Source organism: Marmota flaviventris, chromosome 13, assembly GCF_047511675.1.
Source record: "Marmota flaviventris isolate mMarFla1 chromosome 13, mMarFla1.hap1, whole genome shotgun sequence".
Lineage (NCBI taxonomy): Eukaryota > Metazoa > Chordata > Mammalia > Rodentia > Sciuridae > Marmota > Marmota flaviventris.
Window position 1 is genome coordinate 36,109,549 of NC_092510.1, and position 24,379 is coordinate 36,133,927.

Sequence of the window (24,379 nt, forward strand, 5' to 3'; positions counted from 1 at the left end):
ACAACCTGTCCTGACACTCCTGATTCATGGGAAGAGTACTTATCTCAATTCCTAGAATCAATGATCATCAATGCTGGATGGGAGTACAGAGCAACCCTCTGCTTGCAACATGAGAACACTAAAGCCCAGAGAATGATTGACACGTCAAATGAAATTAACTAGTTTAGTGCAAAATTGAACTTGGGCTTGATTCCACAGCTCTTGACTCCAAATCCAGTTACAGTAGTTTTGGGGGAAGCTTTCTATTTGTAGGACCCAACATTAACATTCAAGTTGCTTTTCATTGCTTGTCAGCAATCAGAAAAGGAGATTGGATTGCTAATCTTTTCTTCTTCTTCTTCTTTAACACAGAAAGTCCCTCTGCAGAATCCTCCCATCAAGTGGGCTGAAGGACATAAGGGAGTATTTAATATTGAAGTGCAAGCTGTTTCTTCTGTTCACACACAGGTAAGAAACACCAAGGCCAACTTTGAATCAGACCCTGCAGGCTAGTGTTGAAGAGTGGGGTACAACAGAGAAACTTTCAAACAACAGGCCAATAAAAGACCAAAGTAGGTCTTTGTCTATGGATTTAAAAAAAAAGAACCTTGAGTTCTTTGTGGGGGACTTACAAGCCAATTCAGTTTTCATTTTCCCTTTAAAGTGGAAGACCTTAGGAAAATGTCGTACCTAAACGAAGGAAGGTAGTACCTGCTCAGTTGCTTGAGAAACTTGGTGGGGAAACTTGATCTGAAAAACTTTTCTGCTGTTACCTCCTTTCCTTCCATGCTTCTGCTGTTTTATCAGCTTTTCAAAAAAATTCCATCCCCCCTCCCTTGCCTGTCACTGAGTTATGCATCTGCTTAGACCTCTTTGACAGTATGTTTACCTGCCGTGACAACCTCTGCTTACGGAACACATCAGAGCCTAGACTGTTTTTCCTTTAGTTAGCAATTATTGAGAGGTCCTATTCTGTTCTACAAAGAAGTTCATTGCCTTGCTGTGAAATGACTCAGAACTTCTGATCTGGAACACTGGCTGAGAGGTTGTACCCGTACAGAGCTGTCTGATTGTCCTTAGGGATCCATGGGTGAGCATTGGTGGGATAAGTCCCCTCTGGGTCTTCTGCTTTCTGTCCTCCTAGGACAACCACCTGGAGAAGTTCTTCACCCTCTGCCACTCCCTGGAGAGCCAAGTGACCTTCCCCATCCGTGTGCTGGACCACAAGATCAGCGAGAGCGCGCTGGAGCACGAGCTGAAGCTCAGCATCATCTGCCTCAACTCCTCCCGCCTGGAGCCCCTGGTGCTCTTCCTGCACCTGGTGCTGGACAAGCTCTTTCAGCTGTCCGTGCAGCCCATGGTCATTGCTGGCCAGACAGGTAGAGGCCTGGGGGACTTGGGAGGAGGCATGGGCCGGTGAGGGTAGGCATGGGCAGGCAAGAACAGGCCAAGGTAGGTAGGTTGTAGAAAACCTAGTTTTCCAGAAATCCAGGAACAGTGTGCTTCCTTTGCACTGATGATGTGAGTTCAAGGGAGACCAAGTCCAGTGCTATTTTTTTTTATATTCAATGCATGTATATTATAGCTTTTTTCATAAACTTTATTGAGTGATTAGAGGAAGTCTTTCAAGTTCCCTTTCCGGCCAGGTGCAATAACACATGCCTGTAATCCCACTGGCTCAGGAGACTGAGGCAGGAGGATCTCAAATTCAAAGCCAGCCTCAACAATTTAGGGAGGCCCTAAGCAACTCAGCAAGACTCTATCTCTAAATAAAAGATAAGGGAAAAAGGGAGGCACTGGGGATGTGGCTCAGTGATAAAGCTCCTCTGGGTTCAATCCCTGGTCCCCCCCCCCCCAAAAAAAATCCATTTCTGGTAACTGGTGGATTTATTTTACCTCTAAGATTTTTGGCTTTCTTAACAACACAGTGTTTTCTTTATCATCAAAGTTGAGGCAATTAATCTCCAAGAGTTATACAACACCTACTCTGTTTAGCAGTATGGAAGGCACAGTGGGGGAGGACAAGAAAGTATGAGAAGCATATCTGATCTGGGAAAGGGTTTCAGCCTTCACAGAGAGGCTGAAGTTACCACTAGAAGCTGCAGAGAAGCATGTCATTTGGATTTACTTAAGCCCTGTACTGCACAATGTCAGAGGCTTCAGGAAGATGGGATTTGTGCAGAGCATTGAAGGATCCATGTAGACAAAAGCAAGGAAGGTGAGGATAATAGCCTGAGAGAAGCCAGGGAGGAGAGGAGAAACAGACACACAATGGGGCAATGTGGCCTGGAAGGGAAGCCGAATTTGAGCAGAAACAGGCACAAGGCTGGATAAGTAGGTTGCAGCCAAACTATGGAAGGCTTGGAGCACCAGAACAAGAGCATACATACAGTAAACCAGTAGTTTGTCTGGGCCCACCAGGAGGAATGACGTAAACATACATACATTTAGATCCGTCTATACAAGAATCTGTATCATGCAATGGCGCATCTCAAATCATAGCGGGCTCTCAAATCCCTTGGGCAACTGGTTGAAATGCAGATTCTGATTCAGCAGGGTTAGTATGGCCTGAGAATCTGTGTTTCCCAGGTAATATTGACAATGCCAGCCTGCAAGTCTTGCAGCAGGGTTTAGAGAGGAAAGACACCCAGACATGTCTTGGTCCTGAAAAATCCATTGTGCTGACAGAAGAAAGTGAAAGGAGGGAACGTGAATGGCTGTGGTGAACAGAGCCAGGGCTAGAGGTCCCCTGGCCCAGGCTCACCCCGCACGCAGCCTGGCTAAGGTGATCAGTGGTCAGGACTCATGGCTGCTGGCTGGGAGAACATTCACCTCAGGTTCACGTTTCGCTTGGTTCCTCAGCCAACTTCTCCCAGTTTGCCTTTGAGTCCGTGGTGGCCATCGCCAACAGTCTGCACAACAGCAAGGACCTGAGCAAGGACCAGCATGGGAGGAACTGCCTGCTGGCTTCCTATGTGCACTACGTCTTCCGCCTGCCCGAGCTGCACAGAGACTCAACCAAGCAAGGTAGCGTTGCCCGATAGGGTGTCTGGCGCCCCACCCATCCCATTGCCTTGTAATTCAAAATAAATTCAATCTTATTTTTCAGAATTCAAAATTTATATAAGTCCTGAAATTGAAAGTTTCTTTCTAGATTTTCTTCCTCCCTTCCTTTTTAGGCTCTAAGTACCTATTTTGTTTGCTTATTTGATAATATTTCAGTGCTCTTTACCCAGTTCTAATTTATGATTCAGCTGAGGATCTCTTTTTAAAAATATGTCATATTCACTTATGAATATGTCAAAAATAAATACCATTGATACATATAACTATAATGCACTAAAAAATTTTTTTAAGTAAAAAAAAAATAAAAGGATTAAACGCTTGATCAAGTATGACTTACATACTGGGAAAATAAAGATTGAAAAATGGAGAAGTGTTGACTAATGTCTGGAAGCCTGGGATAATGACAAAGAAAATAATGTCTATCCAATGGCAGTGGTATCAGAGGTTCTTAAACTTTTCATTACTAAAAAGTTAATTAATAAATTCCTTTTCTCGTTTCCCCAAACTAAATTTTTAAAATAATAATGATAATCTAGTTTGCTAATTTTCTTAATTATTTATATAGATAATAATCTATCAGAACTTTGGTTTGGCATGATATAATAAATAGCATAAGTTTACCAAATTCCATGCCTAAATAAACGTGGTACTTTATTAGTCCATGCAGCCTCATTTCACATAAATCTGTAGTTTCACCCAGGCTGGCCTTGAACTTATAATCTCCTGCCTCAGCCTCCCAATTTGCCGGGATGACAGGTGTACACCACCATGCTCAGCTCAACTCTATGGATTTTTGAATCTCAGAAAACCTTACTCCAGGAATTATAAAGTTATCATCATTTAAATATTGATAAATAAAAAAAATAACCACATTTAGAACTTCTCTTGAGAAATCAGAAGTTCTGGCAACCCTGGGTTCTGTTTCTGCTGGCAATAGGAGGCTGGAAATGAGGTGTGTGTCTCCAGTTCACCACAATCCTCACCACTTCTCCTGCCTCCTATCCCATCTACTTCCCTAAAAAACAGTGCCCACCCCCCAAGTTTTGATGAAGAGACTAAGTTCAAGGCTTGATCTGGTAGGTTTTCATTCCTCTATCTGCCCTATCCCTCTTCAGTTCCTTCTCAAGGTCTGTAAGTGACTCTGGTCCTCTGTTGACATGTCTCTGCCTGGTGGGACACAGGTGGCACCACTGCCCTCCCCGACCCTCGCTACCACACATATGGACGCACGTCTGCTGCTGCTGTGAACTCAAAGCTGCTGCAGGCCCGGGTGATGAGCAGCAGCAACCCAGACCTGGCAGGGACACACTCTGAAGCTGACGAGGAAGTTAAGAACATCATGTCTTCAAAGGTAGGGAAGATGGCAAACCCTGTTTCTTTTAATGTGTATAATGCCTTGTACGGTATGGTTCATGTGAAAAACTAAGACATTAACACTGGTACATTACTATTAACTAAAACCGAGCTTCATCAGGTTTTCTGTTAATGTCATGTGTATATTCTAAGATAAATCCAGGATATCACATTGTACAGATTTATCTTTGCTTTTAATATAACTTATTTAAATGTAAGCTTATATAATTTAATTTTTAAATAATGTCCTTTCACAACTGGCTCAAAAAAATCCGAAAATTTATTAATCACCTCTCAGAAACTGCTGAGCCAACTTCAGCACATCCCTGGGTTGATTTTGTGAGTCTAAAGGATAGAATATCAATAAATTGGTTCAACCTATTGATCATCAGAATCTCTGGGAGTGCAATGTTTTAAAAGAGCCATAAATGATTCTTAAGTTCAGCCAGAGGTTAAGACCTCTGCAGGGGGAGGACAGAGGCCAAGGGCAGGTGACTTGCATAGGACCACACTGCAGGGTATGTCAGCACCAAGACCCAATGCTGGAAAATAAAATTCATGTTATTCACTATTTCTGTGTGGCTAAACCAGCTAATGCTCTGACAGTCTCCTACCACTGTTAACTGATTCTGAGCAGATCTTTAAATGACAGTCTTGCTGCTACATCTTTCAAAATGGAATCCATCAGTTCAAAAGAAATGAAGGTTAATCACTCAAGTCGAGCATTAAGTATCTGACCGACACAATGGGCCTTAAACAGCTGCTTTTATGTTATTTCTCCAAATTCTAGTTTAAAAAAATTTTTAAAGGCATTTACAGGGCTGGGAACATAGTTCAGTTGGTAGAGTGCTTGTCTTGCATGCACAAAGCCCTGGGTTCAATCCCTAGTAAAACACACACACACACACACACACACAGGCATTTGCAAAGCTACAAATAGAAAGCAGAAGTTCTAGGGTTTCAGAGAGTGCCATGGTTAACAGCATTGTATTGAATATTTCAAAATAGGTAGAAGAGAGAATTCTGAGAGTTCTCTTTTTTTAAAAAAAATATATATTTTTATTAGTTATTGATGGACCTTTATTTATTTGTTTATATGTGGTGCTGAGAATTGAACCCAGAGCCTCACACATGCTAGGCAAGCCCTCTACTACTGAGCCACAACCCCAGACCTCTGAGAGTTCTTACCACACAGAAATGATAAATATATGAGGTGGTGAATATGCTAAACACCCTGACTTGATTACCATACCCGTGTAGAAACTTCATACTGAACCTCATAAATATGGATATTTATTACACATCAATTAAAAAAAAACAAAAGAAAAATTTTTGTCTAACCAAAAGAATAAAGCATGACCCTTTCAGAAGTGGTTTTTGGCAATTTATTAGTGCTTAGGGGACTAAGTACAGTACCATGCTAAACCACAGAGGGGCACTGTTCTCACATTGTTTCTGTTTTCCCAATAAAGTCACAGAATGTTAAAGGAACTATTCAGTAACTGATTCTAACTAGTTTTTAGCTATAGGATGCTAAACACCAAATTATTATGGTGATTAACTTAGGAACAAGTGAAATTAGGTGTGAATTTACCTTCTTTACTTTGTTTTGACAAAGTATTTTACCTTTGTAAGTAGAAAAAAGTAAGAAATGTCTTAAAAATCAATTCTGAGCCTAGTAGAGTAGTGTACACCTGTAATCCCTGCCACTTGGGAGGCTGAGGCAAGAAGATCACAAGTTTGAGGCCAGCCTCAGCAACTTAGTGAGATCCTGCCTGTCTCAAAATAAAAATAAGAAGGGCTAGGGGTGTGGTTCAGTGGTTAAGCACCTCTGGATTCAATCTCCAGTAGGGAAGGAAGGTAGGGAGGGAGAGGGAGGGAGGGAGGAGAATTTTGAGATGGTGATTTCCAGGCTCACTCACCCAGGGTGTCAGTGTAAGTTAGCTGACTGTTGAGTCATTGTTTGTGTGTTTCAGATTGCTGATCGCAACTGCAGCAGGATGTCTTATTATTGCTCTGGCAATAATGATGTTCCAGGTTCAACTGCAGCCCCAAGGCCAGCCAGCAAAAAGGTACTGAGCAATTTGGAGATAATTCCAGGACAAGGAAGGACTGGTCTGGACCCTGCATTATGATTGGAAATAGACACTATCAAAGTACTCTCCAGTATTGTCCCTGCCCAGCTAACATACTAAAATACAACACACACACACACACACACACACACACACTCACACTTACAACCTTATTCCTTACCCTTCATTTTTTAATCACCTAACTGTCCATGAACAACAATTCTCCAACTTAACCATGCATTAGAATTACCTGGAATGCTTCTTAAAACTGATTACTAGATCCTACCCCCTGAGTTTCTGATTCAATAGATCCAAGCTAGGGCTAAAGAATTTGCATTTCTAACAAGTTCCCAGCTAATGCTATTACAGGGATGACACTTTGAGACTCATTGCATTAGCTGCTTTTTTAGTGAAAGATGAGCTAGGGATAATTCATCCATGACAAAAATGAATGGCAGTAATTAAATACAATTATTTCAATACTATTTAAAGTGATATGAAATGCTTCCTCATAATTCTCTATAATCAGCCTTATCTCTGAGTTCAGAAACTTTACAAGATGTAGAATTCTTAAACCAAAAGAATTCCTTAATCATAGCCAAAGCCAGGGTAGTTTAAGAGAGGCGTGGGGGGTGGGGTGTGTTCAAAAGCTTTCTGTCAAGCCAGCCTTCTGACAAGTTTTCCCCTGAGCTAGGCACCCAAGAGTCTCACCATTATGGTAACTTCTTAAGGTCTATAGTGTCTTTCAAGACTCTAATTAAAATGTGAATATGCTAATTGCAAAGAAAGCCTCTTGCAACAGCTAATGCCACAGGGGAAAGTTTGTTAAACAGGCAAGGAGGGAATGAGCCTCAGCACAGCTTTCTTTGGACTGGAGGAAAGATGAATCAGAGACACTGTAGGACCTAGTGCTGAAAACTTTGCAGTAGTCCAGGCCCTATATGTTAGGGAGAGGTACCAGGAGTTAATTATAAAAGGAAAAGTGAAAGATGTTCTTAGGCTAAAAATTTGTCATCTACCCTAAACGTTAGCATTAGCTGTCATAGCCCCTTCTCAGTGACTGGTTACAAGTACCATCTCCCTTCTTAAAAAAAAAAACATTTGCCTACACCCTGACTTCCTTGTAGCGTGTCCTGTTTGGTTTTGCAGTTGCCTTCTTTTGACCTGAAATGACCAGAAGAGAATTGTTTCATTGCAGGGGGAAGTTTAGCCAATGTGTTTCCTTAATAGCTCAGCAAACAGGGTTTTGCGACTTGGTTATTTTATCTAATGTCTAGAGCAAGGTGTTCTTGTGATAATGCCGCCCAGTAAGCAGCAAGCTTCATAAATTACTTTAAGAAGCAGCTTATCCTTGTCTAATCTCTTCCTGCCATAAGACTCTGGTAGTCAAACTGACCTATTTTACAGAGGCTAATTCTGATGTTGGTGGAAAGTCTCTTTCCCACCATGGGAAGATCGAGGTGTGGCCAAGTTATATTGCGCGCACAGTTGACCACCTGCTAGACCTACCACTCAACCCCACACCTCTCCCAGATGGCAGAGCCTCACTTAAGACCCTAAACAGCAAACAAATGTGTTCACATGTATGAAGATTATTAAACTCTGACTAACTTGCAAAATAAAGTGAGACCACCTGATGAGCTGAACCAAACGGGGATGGAATCAGTTAGATCACACAAATGTCCGCACAGAAATTTTCCATTTGTCTCCTTTTAGTTTAGCTAAGTAGCTCTCAAAATTTTAATATTCATAAGAATTAGTAAATTGCTTGCATGCATACTGTATCCTATGGGTAATTTAAAGGATTGTTGAATGTGATCTTATATAATCAATTTTTGCTTTAGGCTGATTTTAAAACTTAACTCCACATCAGGATGTGATATTAGGGTCTTCAAATAGTTTTAACTTTCTAAACCACTAAACAATACAAAAAAAAATGAGCTAGTTCATCTATATTTATTCTAGGTTCTGTAGGTATAAGATGAATGGAAGCCACAGAAAATTCCCAGATACTGCTTTTGCCTTTAGTTAGGGTTTTCCCAGAACTAATGGGGTCTCCAAGATGCAGGACTTTCCAGTGTAAGACTAAGTCAGCTACGATGAATTTTGTAGTTCAACCTTGAGTCCTAAACTGCTTCCCCATTGAAACTACTGTCAAGAATATTATTAAGGGGCTGGAGTTGTGGCTCAGTGGTGGAGTGCTTGCCTAGTCTGTGTGAGGCACTGAGTTTGAGCCTCAATAAAAATAAATTAAATAAAGATATTGTGTCTATCCACAATGAAAAATTAAAAACAAAAGAATATTATTAAATATCCAGAGAAGTTGAAGAATGGGAAAGATGGGAAAGGTAAAATTCTGCTCCATTTGCTATGGAGCAGACAGGGCTTGAAGGGAAGTGAAGACATAAAGTGGAGCTGAGGGATGTTCCAAGCTTCTGGCTCTGGGAAGGAATGTCAAGTTTGCAGGTTCCAGCTACCACCATGTCCCTCTTCTCATGAACCCATCCAATCACATTTCCTACATAAAGCCATCATGGGAGTATGCAAAGGAAAATTATCCAATCAGGAAGGGAGTTTACATACCCTCTAGATGGTGGTCCCCAAACTATGACTGGACCAGCAGCATCAGTGTCCCCTGGAAACTTGGTAGAAATGCAAATTCTCAGACCCTGCCCCAGACCTAGCATCTCCAAGAGTGATGTCCAGCCATCTGCGTGTTTTATTTATCAAAGTCACCAGGGGATGCTATTATATATCCAAATTTGAGAACTGTTGCTACCTATCAGCTGATTTTATAGATGAGAAAATTGAATACAAAGAGAGGAATGGTTTGCACATGGTCAAACTCGCCCCAGGCAAACCACTCATCTCTTTGTACTCCATGCCTCCAATTTCAACTGCTACCTTGGAGTGCTTCCCCTGTAGGTCACAGTTTCACTCACATGCTGAGTCTGTTCCTTCAAACCTAGCTCTCCTGCACAGTATCAACCTCACCTCGGGTTATGTCAGCACTGTCTTTGCTGTTCACTGCCTATGGCCTAGGACATCTAGGATATATGCTTCAGGAACTAACAGGCTATTAAATTGGGAAAGAAGAAGAGGGGTGTTGGTGAGTCCTGTCATCACAGCTTGGTTTTCCCAACTGTTGTCAGCATTTCCACGAGGAGCTTGCCCTGCAGATGGTGGTCAGCACTGGGATGGTGAGAGAAACTGTCTTCAAGTATGCTTGGTTCTTCTTTGAACTTCTGGTGAGTCTCGCATGTTCATATCTATGTTCTACAGGGCAAGAAGAGAACATGGCAGAAAGACAGTGATGCTTTCCATATCAGGAACTGACACCTTGTTCACCTAGTTGTTCCTACTGAAAACCTAGGGTTATTCCTTAAAGTATGACTCCTCTCACCTCTTCATCTATCTTCCATAGAATCGCATGGATTCTACTTTGAAAATCTGCCTCTAACCCATAGCATCTCATCCTGTTCCCCACCTGCCAAGCCACTGTCCTTGTTCACGTGCCTCTTGAAGTAACTTCCTCTTTCTCCCCCCTCTATCCACCTTTGCCCTCAGCCCATCCATCCTACACAGGAGAGCCACCATTAAACAGTGTCACTCCTCTCTTCAAACCCCTTTAGCAAGTTGCAATGTACTGGCAAAAAAAAAGCATAAATACTTATCATGACTAAAAAGCCCTTGTATGACTCTGCTCTTTTCCTCCATTTCTCACTTCATCTCATTCCATATTCCCCCCTCATCCAGCCACATGGTTACTCTTGTAGTTCTTGGAAGGTATTAAGTTCTTTTTCAGCCTCAAAGTTTCAAGTTCTCTCACTAGTTCCTACCTTTCACTCCCTGCCCGATCCCCAACAAACATACACTGTGTTTTCTTTAGGCTTCAGCATAAATATCACCACCTCCAGTAGCCCTTTTCTGACCACCTTATATTGTAATGTAATTCTTTTTTTATCATTCTCCTTTTAAACACCCTATTTATCTCTACTTATCACCTAACCCAATTTGTAATTTCTTCTTTTTTCTTTTTTGGCTCACCTACTAGATTTCTAGAATTGGGGTCTGTCTTCTTCATTCTCCTATCTCTTGCGCCAGCACTACCCCAGATCCCTGCCAACAGGATCACTTGGGGGTGCTTGGTTAAAATAAAGCAGATTCTTGAGCTTTTTTCTAGAACTACTAAATAAAATCAGGAGGCAGTGGTGTTCAGTTGCCTGTCCTACCAAGTGGCTTCTAAGCACACCTACAATCCACAGATTCACATCACCTCTGCTCTGTAAGTCCTAAATAAAACTGAAGTCTTTGAAATGTGTACCCAGCCAGCACAAGCATTTTGCATTCTCCAAGCTAAGCTGGTTAAAGTGAGTGGCTGCAGCTCACAAGTCCTGGGACAAGACTGCCAGCAGTGGGACGTAAGTTCTGGAAGAAATGGATGGTCACAAACTACTCCCCTCTTTTTTCTTGAGGCATGAGAAGTATTAAAATCAACACTCTAGGACCTGTATATCCTGCTCTTACTTACCTACCTCACCCACCATCAAGCTTCTCCATAAAGAGGATTCACGTGGGTTATGATCCATCTAAACAATTTATACAAATTATCCTGAGTTCGACTGTCAAAATTGCAGTTAAAAAAAAAAAAAAAAGCATGAAGCAAAAACTAAATTTGATATCTTGGAGAGTCTCATAGAAAAAAGTCTCGAACAAAACAGCATTCCAACTTAAAGATGGTTGTATTACTCCTACACTTGAAGCACACTTCACCTAATCCATTTTTAGATATTATCTAATACTTACATGCTACAAAGCACTATAGTTGTTTGACCGGGTAACCAAGTCCCTTGGACAGTGTATCTCAAGCTCTGCTATGTAAGCATTCTAATAGCAGCTCTAGGGACTCTTTAACTCATCCTCGCAACCTTATTAAACCCCTGTGAGAAGGCTGGGGGTGTAGCTCAGTGTTAGAGTACTTGTCTAGCATGCTTGAGGCCCTGGGTTTGATCCCTAGCACCACAAAATAAATAAATAAATAAAAATAAAATTTGGGTGAGAGAGTAGTGGTTATCCCCATAGCACATACCAAGGCTGAGTAGGGAATTGCTAGCTGCTCTGCCAGTGAGGTACAAAGCCTCAGTTCTCCAACTCTGAAGTCCAGATTCCTTTCTTCTACCACTTTGCCCCTTTGGGAAGCCCAACCTTACAAACCATCTTCTTAGGCTAATGTATTGATAACATGGAAACCCTTTGCCTTTAGGAGTCAGCCGACTTTAATGCAGAGCTACATTGTTATTTCATACCTAGTAATCACGAACTCAGTATTGCTAAGCCTGAGTGGTTCCACAAGGCACCTTAGAGCTCTGTTTTGAAGGCCAATTTGCATTCTCTTCAGGTGTAATGATATCTCCTTCATATAACCCCAGTAACAGCTGACATCTCGAGGAAGAAAAAAACAATAGCATCCAAAGTATACTAGTCATCTTACTATATATATAATGTGCCAGGTGCTGTTTTAAGCATTTTGAAGCATTATCTCATTTAATCCTCAAGCAACCTTTGAGGCAGGGGTTTTTACTATTCCCAAAATACAGACATGGTTAGAGGAAGGATAGTAGCCATAAAGAGAGTCTCCAGAGGCTTCAGCAGTACTGCTTCACTGCCCCTAACTGCAGGGAGCTAAGAACCATTGAAAAGTTGAAAACTGCTCTTGATCTCACACATCTATTTACTAGGACTTGGTGGACCTCAAAGAGAGAGCAAAAAGTAAAGCAAATAGCCCTCCTTGCCTCCAGCGAGCCCCTGATGCTAAGCAGATGAAGTAGTTGGGAACAAAAGTGCAAGTTTAAACACTCTAATGGGGTTGGTCAACTTGGAGATCAACCAAGGCAGCAGTTACACAGGACTCTGCAGGCTATACCCTGTCAGGGTTCTAGCAGGACAGAATTGAATAGGACTCAACAGGATTAACTGAAAAGCATTTATCAAAAGGCCTCTGCCTGAGGAATACACATGGTTACAGGAGTCAATAAGGATTGGTGAGGCATACGGGAGCAGCAGCTGCTGGAAGACTTTATCTATCCTAGCTGTAAAGCATGAAGAGTAGGGAACAATGTAACTGGGGCCTGGAGAAAGCTGGAGGCAGAGAAGAAGGTCCATACAACAGGAAGTGGAACCTTAGGAAAATATTGCCACCGCCAGAACCACACTATGGCAGGGATTAGGGCAGGAGGAGTGGCTAACCACCCAAACCCCTCTGTTCTTCCACACCCTGGTCCCCTGCTAATACCTCCCATTGCCAACTCCAACCAGCAGCCAAAGAAAGGGTTGGGGGCCCAAATAATGCAATACATAGGGACATCTTCCCAGCATTCAGAGGTAGAAATTTAGCTGAGGACTGTAACAGAGGCAAATGGAAACTCTTAGTGTCCAAAGAAGACTTTGCAAGAAAATTAATCTCAGGGCACCCAGTCCTCCATGTGTTGTTATGGATTACCTGACCAATGCCTGGGAAGTTACTAAAATCCCAGTTTTTTACCCAAGGATCTTGATGAGAAAGAAACAACAACTTCCTTGGGCTTAGCCAACAACCTGGGCAGTTTAACACCCTTCGGTTTGTGTTGATGGCCAAGCACTAATGAACAACCACTTTGTCAAGAGAGCTGTTGAATACAACCCTTGGGTGAATTTCACACTTGGCTAATGAATAAGCCCCTGTGCTTCTGGGAACTGCTGAGCCAGACCTTGGAGACCCAGAGGTAAATGGGTGACCTAGTTTACTCACTGAGGACATGAAGTCCTGCATTAAGGAGTTCTTGAAAGCTACCCCTACTTTGAATGGGCTGCAGAGGCCAATATGAGAGAAAAGACTTTGCTGTTTCACCTCACCCTACAAATAATGAGCCACACATCCACTAGTATTTCTGCTGTGTGTTCTTCTCTGAAGACCAGGGACACAGTAGCTGGCAGGTGTCGACAGCCTGGATATAGGCCATTATTTGGAAGCACAGTATTGTGAGAATTATTTATTTGGTTGTAGGATGGCCAAACTCAGCAGGAAGGAGCCAAATGCAGCAATGAGCTCTAAAAGCCTGGTACTGGGGTGGGTTAGTCAGCAGGGAATCAGGATCGGGGTCACTCAAACAAAAAGGCCTTGTTTTCCTAGGTCCTTGGTTGGGAGTGCAGTGAGAGAGGTGCTTTAATCAGACAAAAATGGCATCCGGTTCCCACCGTCATTCAAGTCCCTCACCAGCTACGTATGTGGGGCTTCCTGGGCTATGGACATGTCTATGGGTCCTAGACCAAACAGACCCCTGTGGTGGGGAGAAACCCTGATTCTTACACTCAATTTTATATGCTTAGTTCTTCCCCAAACTGGTCTCAGCATTATCTGAAAACATGCAATATATGAAGACTACCTCTCTGTTTTTCTCTTCTTCTTTTGCCTTCTGTCTTTGTCTCAGTGCTAGCAAAAATCAAGCATCCTGCTTTCTGAGAGACAGAAATCTACTGTTTGTGCATAAAATTTCTCCCATCCAGTTCTCAGGAAGGGAAGTTCAACTTCTAGGGCCAGTTCCTTTTGCAGTGACTCTTTAACTAACACAGACAAATTCATGAAAATGACTTCAGAGTATAAGCACCCATCCACAAGGTCTCCCAGTCTTTCCCATCAGACTGTTCCTAATGGCTTCAACAACTTCCAACAAAGATGATAGTCAACCTCTGATGATGTCAAAGGAGAGTGTATTGACCCAGAAATCTCTTGTCCTCAAGAAATCCAAAAAATAAGTCTGGATTTTAAGTTGTGGTAGGCACTGAGCGTGTGTAACACCAGTCACCAATTGATGCACAGACTAGAGAGACAGAACTATAAGTTAGACTTATAGAACTCAAAAGGTAATTCTAGAATTATCATCAGAAGCAATATTCTAAATAGAGGTTAAGTTTCCACCTAGCCAACAAACTCCATTCAACCCATAACATGGCTTAAATTTATAGAAGCACAAAGGAGCCTGATTGTAAACTATGAAATTGTTTTTGGAAAAGCTGTGTTCCCCATTTCATCTTGAAACTCAGGATAGGAGGGACATTTCTCCCTTGTTCTCCTTACCACGATTCCAGGAGCAGAAAAGATCTCAGGATTTGCCTGTCCTGTGACATGCACTGTAATTGTCCTGCCTATGTGGTCATGGGAGCCCAGACACACCCTGCCTTCCAGGATGAAGGCTACGGAGGAGGCAGGTCCTATGACACTGGAGCTAAAGAAGGAAGCTCCTAACTTTGTCAGCAGCAAGAAGGGAGCCCCTGTCTTGGGGTCAAGAAGAGGACACCCTTCCTACCTCCTGCCACCATGGCAACCATTCGCCTGTCAGAAGCATCTGTAGTCCAGAGCCAGCCTGGGCAGCACCGGCACCGATACAGTGTCAAAAAGTCCATTGTGTAAAAGCTTTTCTTCAAGTCACTCCCCCTTTTGCACATTTTTCCAAGCAGCAGGTCACCAGTCTCCATGTTGACATTTCCCCCATCCCTCTGTAGGTGAAAAGCATGGCCCAGTATGTACATAACCTGGACAAACGGGACAGTTTTCGGAGGACTTGGTTTTCTGACCGCTTCAAAGATGACATAACTACTATTGTTAATGTGGTCACCTCGGAGATTGCAGCCCTGCTAGTGAAACCTCCGAAGGTAACTGTGTTTCTTAACTTTCTAAATTGTTTACCTTAAACATGTTACTTGCATAAGCAGAGAAAAGTAAGGGTCATTTTGAAATGGTAGTTAAAATGCAACTGTACATTATCATTAAATGCAGCATGTTATGCTGGACTGGACCCTGGGGTGGGGCTGGGGATTACTGTAAGGAGATTACAATATACACAGTCATTTAAATCATTGCATCAATGTAGCAATGGAAGAAAACACTCTTGTGCTCAGGAAATACAACCTGAAGTATTGTGGAGTAAATGGGCATGATATTTGCAACCAAGTCTCAAATGGATCAGGGAAAAAACTGTATAAGTGTAGACAGAATAAGATGTCAAGTATTAATGAATCTGGTTAAAGGATACACAGTTCTTTGTACTATTCTTGTACCTTTTCTATAAGTTTGAAATCATTTCAAAATAAAAGCTAAAATATATAAAATGAACCAGATGTGGTGGCACATACTTATAATCCCAGAAACTTGGGAGGCGAAGGCAAGGAGATCACAAGTTCAAGGCCCACCTTAGCAAGTTAGCAAGGCCCTAAGCAACTTAGTAAGATCCTTCCTCAAAATAAAAAAATAAAAAGGTCTGAAGTTGTAGCTCAGTGGTAAAGTGCCCCTGAATTCAATCTTTAATATATAATAAAAACTTAAAAGTAACTATAAAATGTTAAGGAGCAATATTTATTATTAATGCCTATATCAAATTAAGAATTTGTATGGTATCAAGTGCTCAGGAGATTTCATTTGCTTATATTTCATGGCAAACTTTATTAGAACAACAATAGTATCTCCATATTGGTAGGCATAAAAATAAGGCGCAGTGGATTGACACATTTTCTAAGTCACACAGCTTGCAGAAAAGTCCAGACTAGAAATTATATACCCAGGTATTCAGACAGTCATATAAACTACTCAAGAGAAATGGCCATGTGGGGAATGGCAGGAAAGCTCAAGGATTTCTTACCGTTGTTCTGGGAACCTGTTTATTAGTTCTCTATCCATCCCAGTGATTGGTCAGGTTGGCCTGAATTTTCAAACTGTAAATCATAAAAAAGAGGAAAATATTTTCAAATTATATTTTCAATAGTGTCAGAGAAAATTGGTTTATCATTCTAAGAATGAATAACATAAACATGAGAAGGTGCATCCCTGATGACTCTGAAGTACTGTAAAATTTCTAATTTATTACTGAGAAGTGATTAAAAAATGAAAATGAAAATTAAGAAAAAAAAAACTGGCCCCAATTTATATAAGAATTCACTTTACCAAGTATGACTAGAACCTCTTTTGGGCTGGGAATGCTGCCTAACTGGGAAAAAAAAAAAAAAAAAAAAGTTTCTGGGCATGATGGTATGTGCCTGTAATCCCAGTGGTTCAAGAAACTGAGGCAGAAAGATCATGAGTTCAAAGCCAGCCTTAGCAATTTAGTGAGGCGCTAAGCAACTCAGTGAGACCCTATCTCTAAATAAAATTCAAAAAAGAGCTGGCTCAGTAGTTAAGTACCCCTGAGTTCAATCCCCAGTACCAAAAAGAAAAAAAAAAATTAGGTAAAAACTGATTCTTGGGGCTGGGGTTGTGGCTCAGCAGCAGCGCACTTGCCTGGCATGTGTAAGGCACTGGGTTCGATTCTCAGTACCACATATAAGTAAATAAAATAAAGGTCTATCAACAACTAAAAAGAATACTTTTAAAAAACTGATTCTTTTATCCTGACTGGATTTTCTGCAATAATCCTTACAAATTAAGAATGTGTGTCTCATTGAAGATAGTGATACATTTCCAGATGGCTTGGGGAGGAAAAAAAAAAGTCAGATCACAGCCTTGTAAACAGAGAAGGAGCTCAATTATAGATATACAAATACACATGTAGGGAAAAGGGTGGCTAGAAGGAAATGCACCAAAATATTAACAGCACGGAAAAAAATCACCTGAGTCAACCCAACAGTCATAGCATCAGATAAGAGCTAAGTTATATTAGCTACAATTTTTCATACTTAATCTGGTTTACCCAATGCAACCAGAGGGACAATGGCTAATATAATAGGATTTGCCTCTCCCAGTGTTCCCAACCAGGGACCTGATGTTCAGGGCTTACATGAAATTATTTGTATGTTTGTTTTTAAGGAAAATGAACAGGCAGAAAAGATCAACATCAGCCTGGCTTTCTTCTTGTACGACCTTCTCTCACTCATGGACCGCGGCTTTGTGTTTAACCTGATCAAACATTACTGCAACCAGGTGAGAGTTTCTGGGAGCTATTTCATGCCTTCCCTCTCCGATGTGCTGCTTGTTATGTTCATGGCCACGTTAGAGAGTGTGGCAATATGGAACGTTTCTCGAGTCTATGCCATGAACACCTCCCAACACACTAGTTTACTTGGAGTGTTTCCAACCCAGTCAGCAAGTTCCTCTGTGGCAACCAAAACTTGTTAGTGATATGATTTGATTTTTCCAATTTAATATTTAATAGAAATTACATGACTGCATTTTTTTCTTTAATCAGGCCTAGTTCAAAGTAGGAGGTCTCTTTGTACCTGTTAGGGTAATTAATTAAATTGCTGTTGTGACATTTTGATGAAATCATATAGATTGAATTTCACTGAGCCTCAATGCAAATATGTTATAATCCAAATACAGTTTTTCAATGTTATCTCTCAATTTTGTTTTCAGTGATTTCCATATATATATATATTTTTTTTTATTATTTTTCATTTGTTCTAATTAGTTGTACATGATAGTCGAATGCATTTTGACACATCATACATAAATGGAGTATAACTTCTCATTTTTTTGGTTGTACATGTTGTAGAGTTACACAAATTGTGTAATCATATATGCAAGTAGGGTAATGATGTTCAATTCATTCTACTATCATTTCTACCCCCATATCCCTGCCCTCTCCCCCCAATGTTTAATGTGATTCTTCCTTCTTTCATTGTCTCCTGTGAAATGCTCTAACAATGGTAATTTAATAATAGCTATCGTTGCTACTCATCTCTTAACATATTCCTACTCTAGCAACCACTACCACCATTATTGCTGCTATCACCACGATTGCCACCATTGTCATCTCCTGCATACCCACCATCTTCACCATCACCACCTCCACCAATATCACCATGTCCATCAGCATCACCATGTCCACCATCACCACCTCAACTAACATCATCATATCCATCAACATCACCTCTAAACATCATCACCCCCACCATCACCACCATTGCCACTTGGTGCTTTTTTTTAAAATTGGTCCTTTTTAGTTATACATGACAGTAGAATTCATTTTGACATAATTATACAAGCATGGAGTACATCTTGTTCTAATTCAAACCCCATTACCTCTCCTTCCCCTTCTCTCTGCCCACTCCCTGCTCCCTTCCCTCTACTGATCTTTCTGCCTTTACCCATAGTTATTTTTTAAATTAATTTCTTGTGGATATACACAATGGTGAGATTCAGTGTGGTATATTCATACATCTACATAGGAAAGTTATGTCAGATTCATTCCACCATCATTCCTTTCCCCTTTCCCCTGCCACCTGGATCTTTGCAGTTAGTAACTTAGTTACTTTAAGTCCTTCAAATTACATGAATCTTCAACTTCCTTATTTTTTAAATAAAAGAATTCTCCCTTGTAGCAGTTCAAGAGATGGTGGGGGGTGATTGAGTAAAAAGATACAATGACAAGAAACAGTGGCACTCAAGCTTCATTGGGTGGCATGTGGACAGGGTTGCATGAGAGAAAAGGTCTTTCCCAGGACAAGAGCTTACAAGGGGAACTAACCACTCCAAGGAGTAGGAAACTTCCAGGGGAGAGAGTGGGGTGAGGAGGCATGCCTATCTAGGTGGTGTGGCTCTGCAGCACAGTGGGGGGTCTCTGAGTCAGAGGAGGTCCAAAGGACTGTAGCCACTTGGTGCCTTGGAATTACAAGGCTCTACCTTATCAATAGGAAACAGCTGTCCAGTGAGGTTTCCTGGGATCTACAAAGCAGTCAGGTGCTGAAAGGCTAAAAATCTTCTTGTTAGATCTATTTTTCACATAATGGAATATGTAAAAATTCAAGTTTGGTGTGAGCTTATATGTTGGGTGTCAGTCAGGATAGAAAACTCAGGAGCCAGTCTAGAGAGACTATCTTTGGCTTGTTTATATAACATCCTTCTCCAAACAAAACAAAGCTCATGATTTTCTAAAGGACATCCTAGTAATGAAGCAGAATGATAGAAGAGAATACTAAGGCAATGTCAGAGTCCCAGAGCTTCGCCTGCCCTGCGGCAGACCATGAGATCCACCAGAGTTGATGACAGAGGAAATCCTTCATTCCTCTCTGTCCTCCTGTTCAGGTGTTCAGAATTCTAGGTCACTGGATGAATTTTGAATACAAGTTAATCTGTTTTCAAAACTTGAAGTCTGATGTTTAGAAAAGAGACCCTAGAACACAGCCGGAGGCCCTGTGCACACATTGCTATATGTGCGTTGTTGGTTTTCCTTTCAAAAAGAAAAAATACAATCCACAGTAGACATCCACCTACCCTGAAAAATGTATGTTTTAATTTCTTTTTACTCTATCCTTTCTTTTCTCTTCACTCTCTTTCTCTTTCAAATTCTTCCATTTTATCTTAGCTGCCTTTTTCCTCTTTGGTTTCAACTTCCTAAGAGCCTTAGATTGGGGGTCTAGAGACCTGTGTTCTAATTCCAGCGGTGCCATTTGCCGCTTCTGTGATTTGGAACCACCAATCTTCACTGAGGCTTCCTCAGGGTAAAAAAGTCAGGCTGAATTGGACTTAATCAGGCTTTAACACTATGGTTCGTTGCTCTGTCTGCTAGTGACATCCATAGATATTGTCTAGCATCATTGTGGCACACGGTAACCTCAAAAGGTTACTGCCCTCAGTCACAGTCAATGGTACACTACCACTAGGCTACATTTCCATTCGTTCTTTTTCAGACAGGGTCTTTCTAAGTTCCCAGGCTGTCCTCAAACTTGCAATCCTCTTGCCTCAGAAGTCACTGATATTACCAGTATGTAATATCAGTCTCTTATCAGTCTCTTACTAATAGTCGTTAACAACAGATAAATCTGCTTCTTTAATTATTTGTCTCTTACAATGTGCCACTAGGTTAACACGCATCCCTCAAGAAAGTCACTGACACTTCGCTGTGGGTCCCCCAACCTCTGGAGAGAACGTGTCAGGAACTGCACCCCCCTCCTCATTTCTAAACAATACTTGTACTTTCAAATTCTGATCACCCAACAGCTCTTTTTGAGTGACCTTAAGTGAGAAGATGTGACCAAATTCTAATTAGTTCCATTTGCTGGAGGCCTCACTGGTCCAAAGTCAGGCAGGAGTGTTCATGGAAAGGAGACAGATTCTAGTCACTATCCTTACACAGAAGTTTTATTTTTTTTTAAATATTATAATGGCGTTAATCTGTTTTGAGAAAATATCTGTGGCTTGAGTCTATAGGTAAAATGCCCCCACAACATGCTGACTTCTCTTAAACTGGCTGAAGATTTAAATTACATAGCTCAGAAAATTGCCCTTAAAGTGAATGAAGACCATCCTTGTCTATTTGCAAGGATGAGATGCCCTGTGCGACTCTGCTGGGGCAAGAGGGTGTTCATGATGAAATACTGAGGGTGCAAGGCCCATCAGCCTCCACACCCTGCTTTGTCTATGGGGAGCTGCCCTTGATTGTGGGTGCTTCTGCTGTTCAGCTCATCAGCAGGGAGGGAGGCGTTTTCCAAACTGTCCCCATGGGCTACTTTCATTGCTTGTTTCATGATTTACTTTTTAAGCAAAGGTTTACCCTAAGACCCCTTATAGCTCCTTTCTTTCTCCCCCATTTCCTTTTCTCCCACTTTGGAGCAAACTCCTTGATTTTTTTTTTTTTTTTTTTTTTTGTAGTTAGTTGATACTTTCCTAGGTACTTCGACACCTTCCTCTAAGGAGCTGGTTTGATGACTTTCCAATGGGGCTTTTAATCAGAAACTACAAGAGAACACTTGGGGCCTTAAGGTCACCCAGTCATATTCCGTTCATTTCACATGGCCCTGTGGAAAGTCAACTCCTTTCATTTAGTGTCTCAGACACAGTGGGGTTTTCGGTAAAATTACTTCTGTTACACGGAGACATACCTCAAGCTTAGGTTCAATGTGGGCTTGCCAAGTCAACAAAGTGGGGATCAGGGACGGGCGCCTCATTTGGGGCAGCTTATAGGCTAGAATCATTAAGGGAAAGTCATGAATAAAAACTTACTTATTGGGCCTTCCTGTAATGCAGAATTTGCCATCTGTTGCCCTATAAGATTAATTTTTATTAAATGATTATCTTAACCTGTGAAGGAAAGATATTACTGTCTGTCACCCTCAACTCCATTTATACTTCATTCTTCTTTTCATTTTCCTTTCCAGCTCTCAGCCAAGCTTAATAACCTTCCAACGCTCATTTCCATGAGGCTGGAGTTCCTGAGAATCCTCTGTAGCCACGAACACTACCTCAACCTGAACCTCTTCTTTATGAATGCTGATACTGCACCAACATCTCCTTGTCCCTCCATATCTTCCCAGGTAAGCAGTCAGCTAAAGGATTTATTCAAGCTGTTTCATTTAATTAACTAAATTCAATCATGTGTTTTCTACAAATGTTGGTCTTATTAATTAGAAATAAAATCAAGTTATTCAAACCAAATCAGTTGATACAGATATGGATGGTGTGCTACTCTGAAGATGTCCTATCTTAACTAATAATTTATAAGCTAAATAATATGTTTTCTTCCTAGGCTCAAGGGTTCCTGATAAGGCTAAGTAGAGCAAGGAATCCATAAGCTTATGAAAATTAAGAAACTTACAGAAGATTCTCAAATCTTCCTTTGTCTGATTTTAACTGGTTATTACATTATGCATATACAGGATTCCAAAGTCAAATAAGTTTGGGAAATCTTGTGTTAACCAGGTGTTGTTGTTGTTTTGTTTTCTTTTTCTTTTTTTTTTCCTTTGGCAGTAGACCATCCAAGAGCCTTTAGCATGTTAGTATAAATTGTTGATGTCCAAGGAAGTATGTGTAATGCACAGTGATTCCCAAAGTTATTTTGACTGTGGAAAGCATTGTTCCCTATAGATTTCTGAAGGGACTAATGTCCTCTAGAAAAATCTTAAAGAAATGCTGTTTTATAGTCGCATTCCATTTACAGAAAACAAACTAATAGCTCAGGGAAGCTGACAAGATTTCTGAATCTTAGGTTCTTTTTCTGCTGCATATTCCTTTATATTGACACAAATTTGAAAACAAAACCTGAGTCCTCCATGGCAGATGGCATGCTGTATCTTGGATACCCACCATATTAATGTGAATGGAGAGATCTGACTGACAAGGAGCGATTTCAAATGTCTCCTCTTTATGCTACAGCTGCCCTGCAGGCTAGGTCCCAAGACTACCTTAGGCTCACCTTGCCCTTGGTCCTCTCCCCCAACATTTCTGACTTCCGAAGTGACCAGGCTCGCCAGAGCTCGAAGGAGTTCTCTTTAGATGCTCTTACTGAAGTGTAACTGGGCTCCCTGGATAAGAACACAAAACAGGCATTGTCTTGGACTGGTAAATCTGACATTTTCCTGCCTGACACTTCTTCTGGTTCCAGGCCCCTCAACTTCAGAGAGTGTGCTTGAGCCATCTTCAGAAGTGTTGCTGAATAAACAGGCCATAGCCACAGGCCTGAATGCAGTTCTCATTTCTCTAAACACATTTTATCCTGCAATTTTAATCCTCAGCTTGGATTTCAGGGGGGGAGGGGCATTGTCCATTTTTCAATAGACCCTGAGAGCTTCGTCTTCATCTTTCCCAGCTGGCAATCCTCCATCTGTGGAAACAGGAAAGTAAAGTAACCATGCTATACCTCTGTTTCCTCACCTGTCATGTGAGACCTTTTCACCAGAAGTGCTCACGAGGCCAGGCCAGAGCAAGCGCTCCATACATACTAGCCATGGCTATTTTAATTACAGTTCTTTCTTTAAAAAAATATATATATATATATATATTTATTTTTTTAGTTGTGGTTGGACACAACACCTTTATTTATTTATTTTTACGTGGTGCTGAGGATCGAACCCAGGGCCTCGTACGTGCTAGGCGAGTGTTCTACCGCTGAGCCAACCCCAGCCCCTAATTACAGTTCGTATTACTCATAAAATTGTCATTTGCTTTTCTGTAGAACTCAAGCTCCTGCTCCAGTTTCCAGGACCAGAAGATTGCCAGCATGTTCGATCTGACTCCAGAGTACCGCCAGCAGCACTTTCTCACTGGGCTCCTCTTTACAGAACTGGCTGCCGCACTGGATGCTGAAGGGGAAGGGTATGTTTCTGACATTTAAAATGGAACACAATGCAAAAGGGGAAAAAACATACTCCATAATAAAGTTTACAGTTCAACTTCTTTTTTAAAAAATATTTTTTATAGTTGTAGATGGATATAATACCTTTATTTTATTTATTTGTGTGGTGCAGAGGATCGAACCCAGGGCCTCTCACATGCTACGCAAGTGCTCTACCACTGAGCTACAACCCCAGCCCCAACAGTTCAACTTCTTGTCCTCAGTGAAAAACTCTACCATCCAACAGCATCCTTGTTTTGAAAAAAAATGGCGCTCATGGGAATGTAGAAAGGCATGGACAGGGAGGAGAACCACAAAGTGACTTTTTTTTGGTACTGGGGATTGAACTCAGAGGCACTTGACCAGCCCTATTTTGTATTTTATTTAGAGACAGAGTTGCTTAGCCCCTCGCTTTTGCTGAGGCTGACTTTAAACTTGCCATCCTCCTGCCTCAGCCTCCCACGCCGGCTGGGATCACAGGTGTGCACCACGGCGCCCGGCAACAAAGTGACTTTTTAAAAGTCACTTGTTTATTCATTCAGTGGAATTTACCAAGGAAGCTCTGCTTAATGAGCTCCCAACGAATGAAGTTGGGTGGGGGTTTGGGGATTGAGCCCAGGGCCTTATGCGTGCTAAACATGTGCTCTACCACTGAGCTACACACCCAGCCCAAACAAAGCCATTTTTTTTAAATTTTTTATTGTTGGCTGTTCAAAACATTACATAGTTCTTGATATATCATATTTCACACTTTGATTCAAGTGGGTTATGAGCTCCCATTTTTACCCCATATACAGATTGCAGAATCACATCAGTTACACATCCATTGATTTA

At 41.4% G+C, this 24,379-nt stretch overlaps 1 protein-coding gene across 4 annotated transcripts in view; it reads left to right on the forward strand.

Annotated features, from left to right (window-relative positions):
- Positions 1-24,379, forward strand: part of LOC114080723 (dedicator of cytokinesis protein 8) — a 220,863-nt gene that overhangs the window by 138,304 nt on the left and 58,180 nt on the right. For all 4 annotated transcript variants that reach the window (XM_034636531.2, XM_071600587.1, XM_034636533.2 and 1 more), the window contains 10 exons: positions 352-447; positions 1,124-1,358; positions 2,842-3,006; positions 4,227-4,396; positions 6,375-6,470; positions 9,626-9,721; positions 15,012-15,161; positions 17,305-17,418; positions 21,594-21,749; positions 23,387-23,526. In XM_034636531.2, coding sequence (XP_034492422.2) covers positions 352-447; positions 1,124-1,358; positions 2,842-3,006; positions 4,227-4,396; positions 6,375-6,470; positions 9,626-9,721; positions 15,012-15,161; positions 17,305-17,418; positions 21,594-21,749; positions 23,387-23,526 — 1,418 coding nt within the window. The remainder of the gene's footprint in view (positions 1-351; positions 448-1,123; positions 1,359-2,841; positions 3,007-4,226; positions 4,397-6,374; positions 6,471-9,625; positions 9,722-15,011; positions 15,162-17,304; positions 17,419-21,593; positions 21,750-23,386; positions 23,527-24,379) is intronic.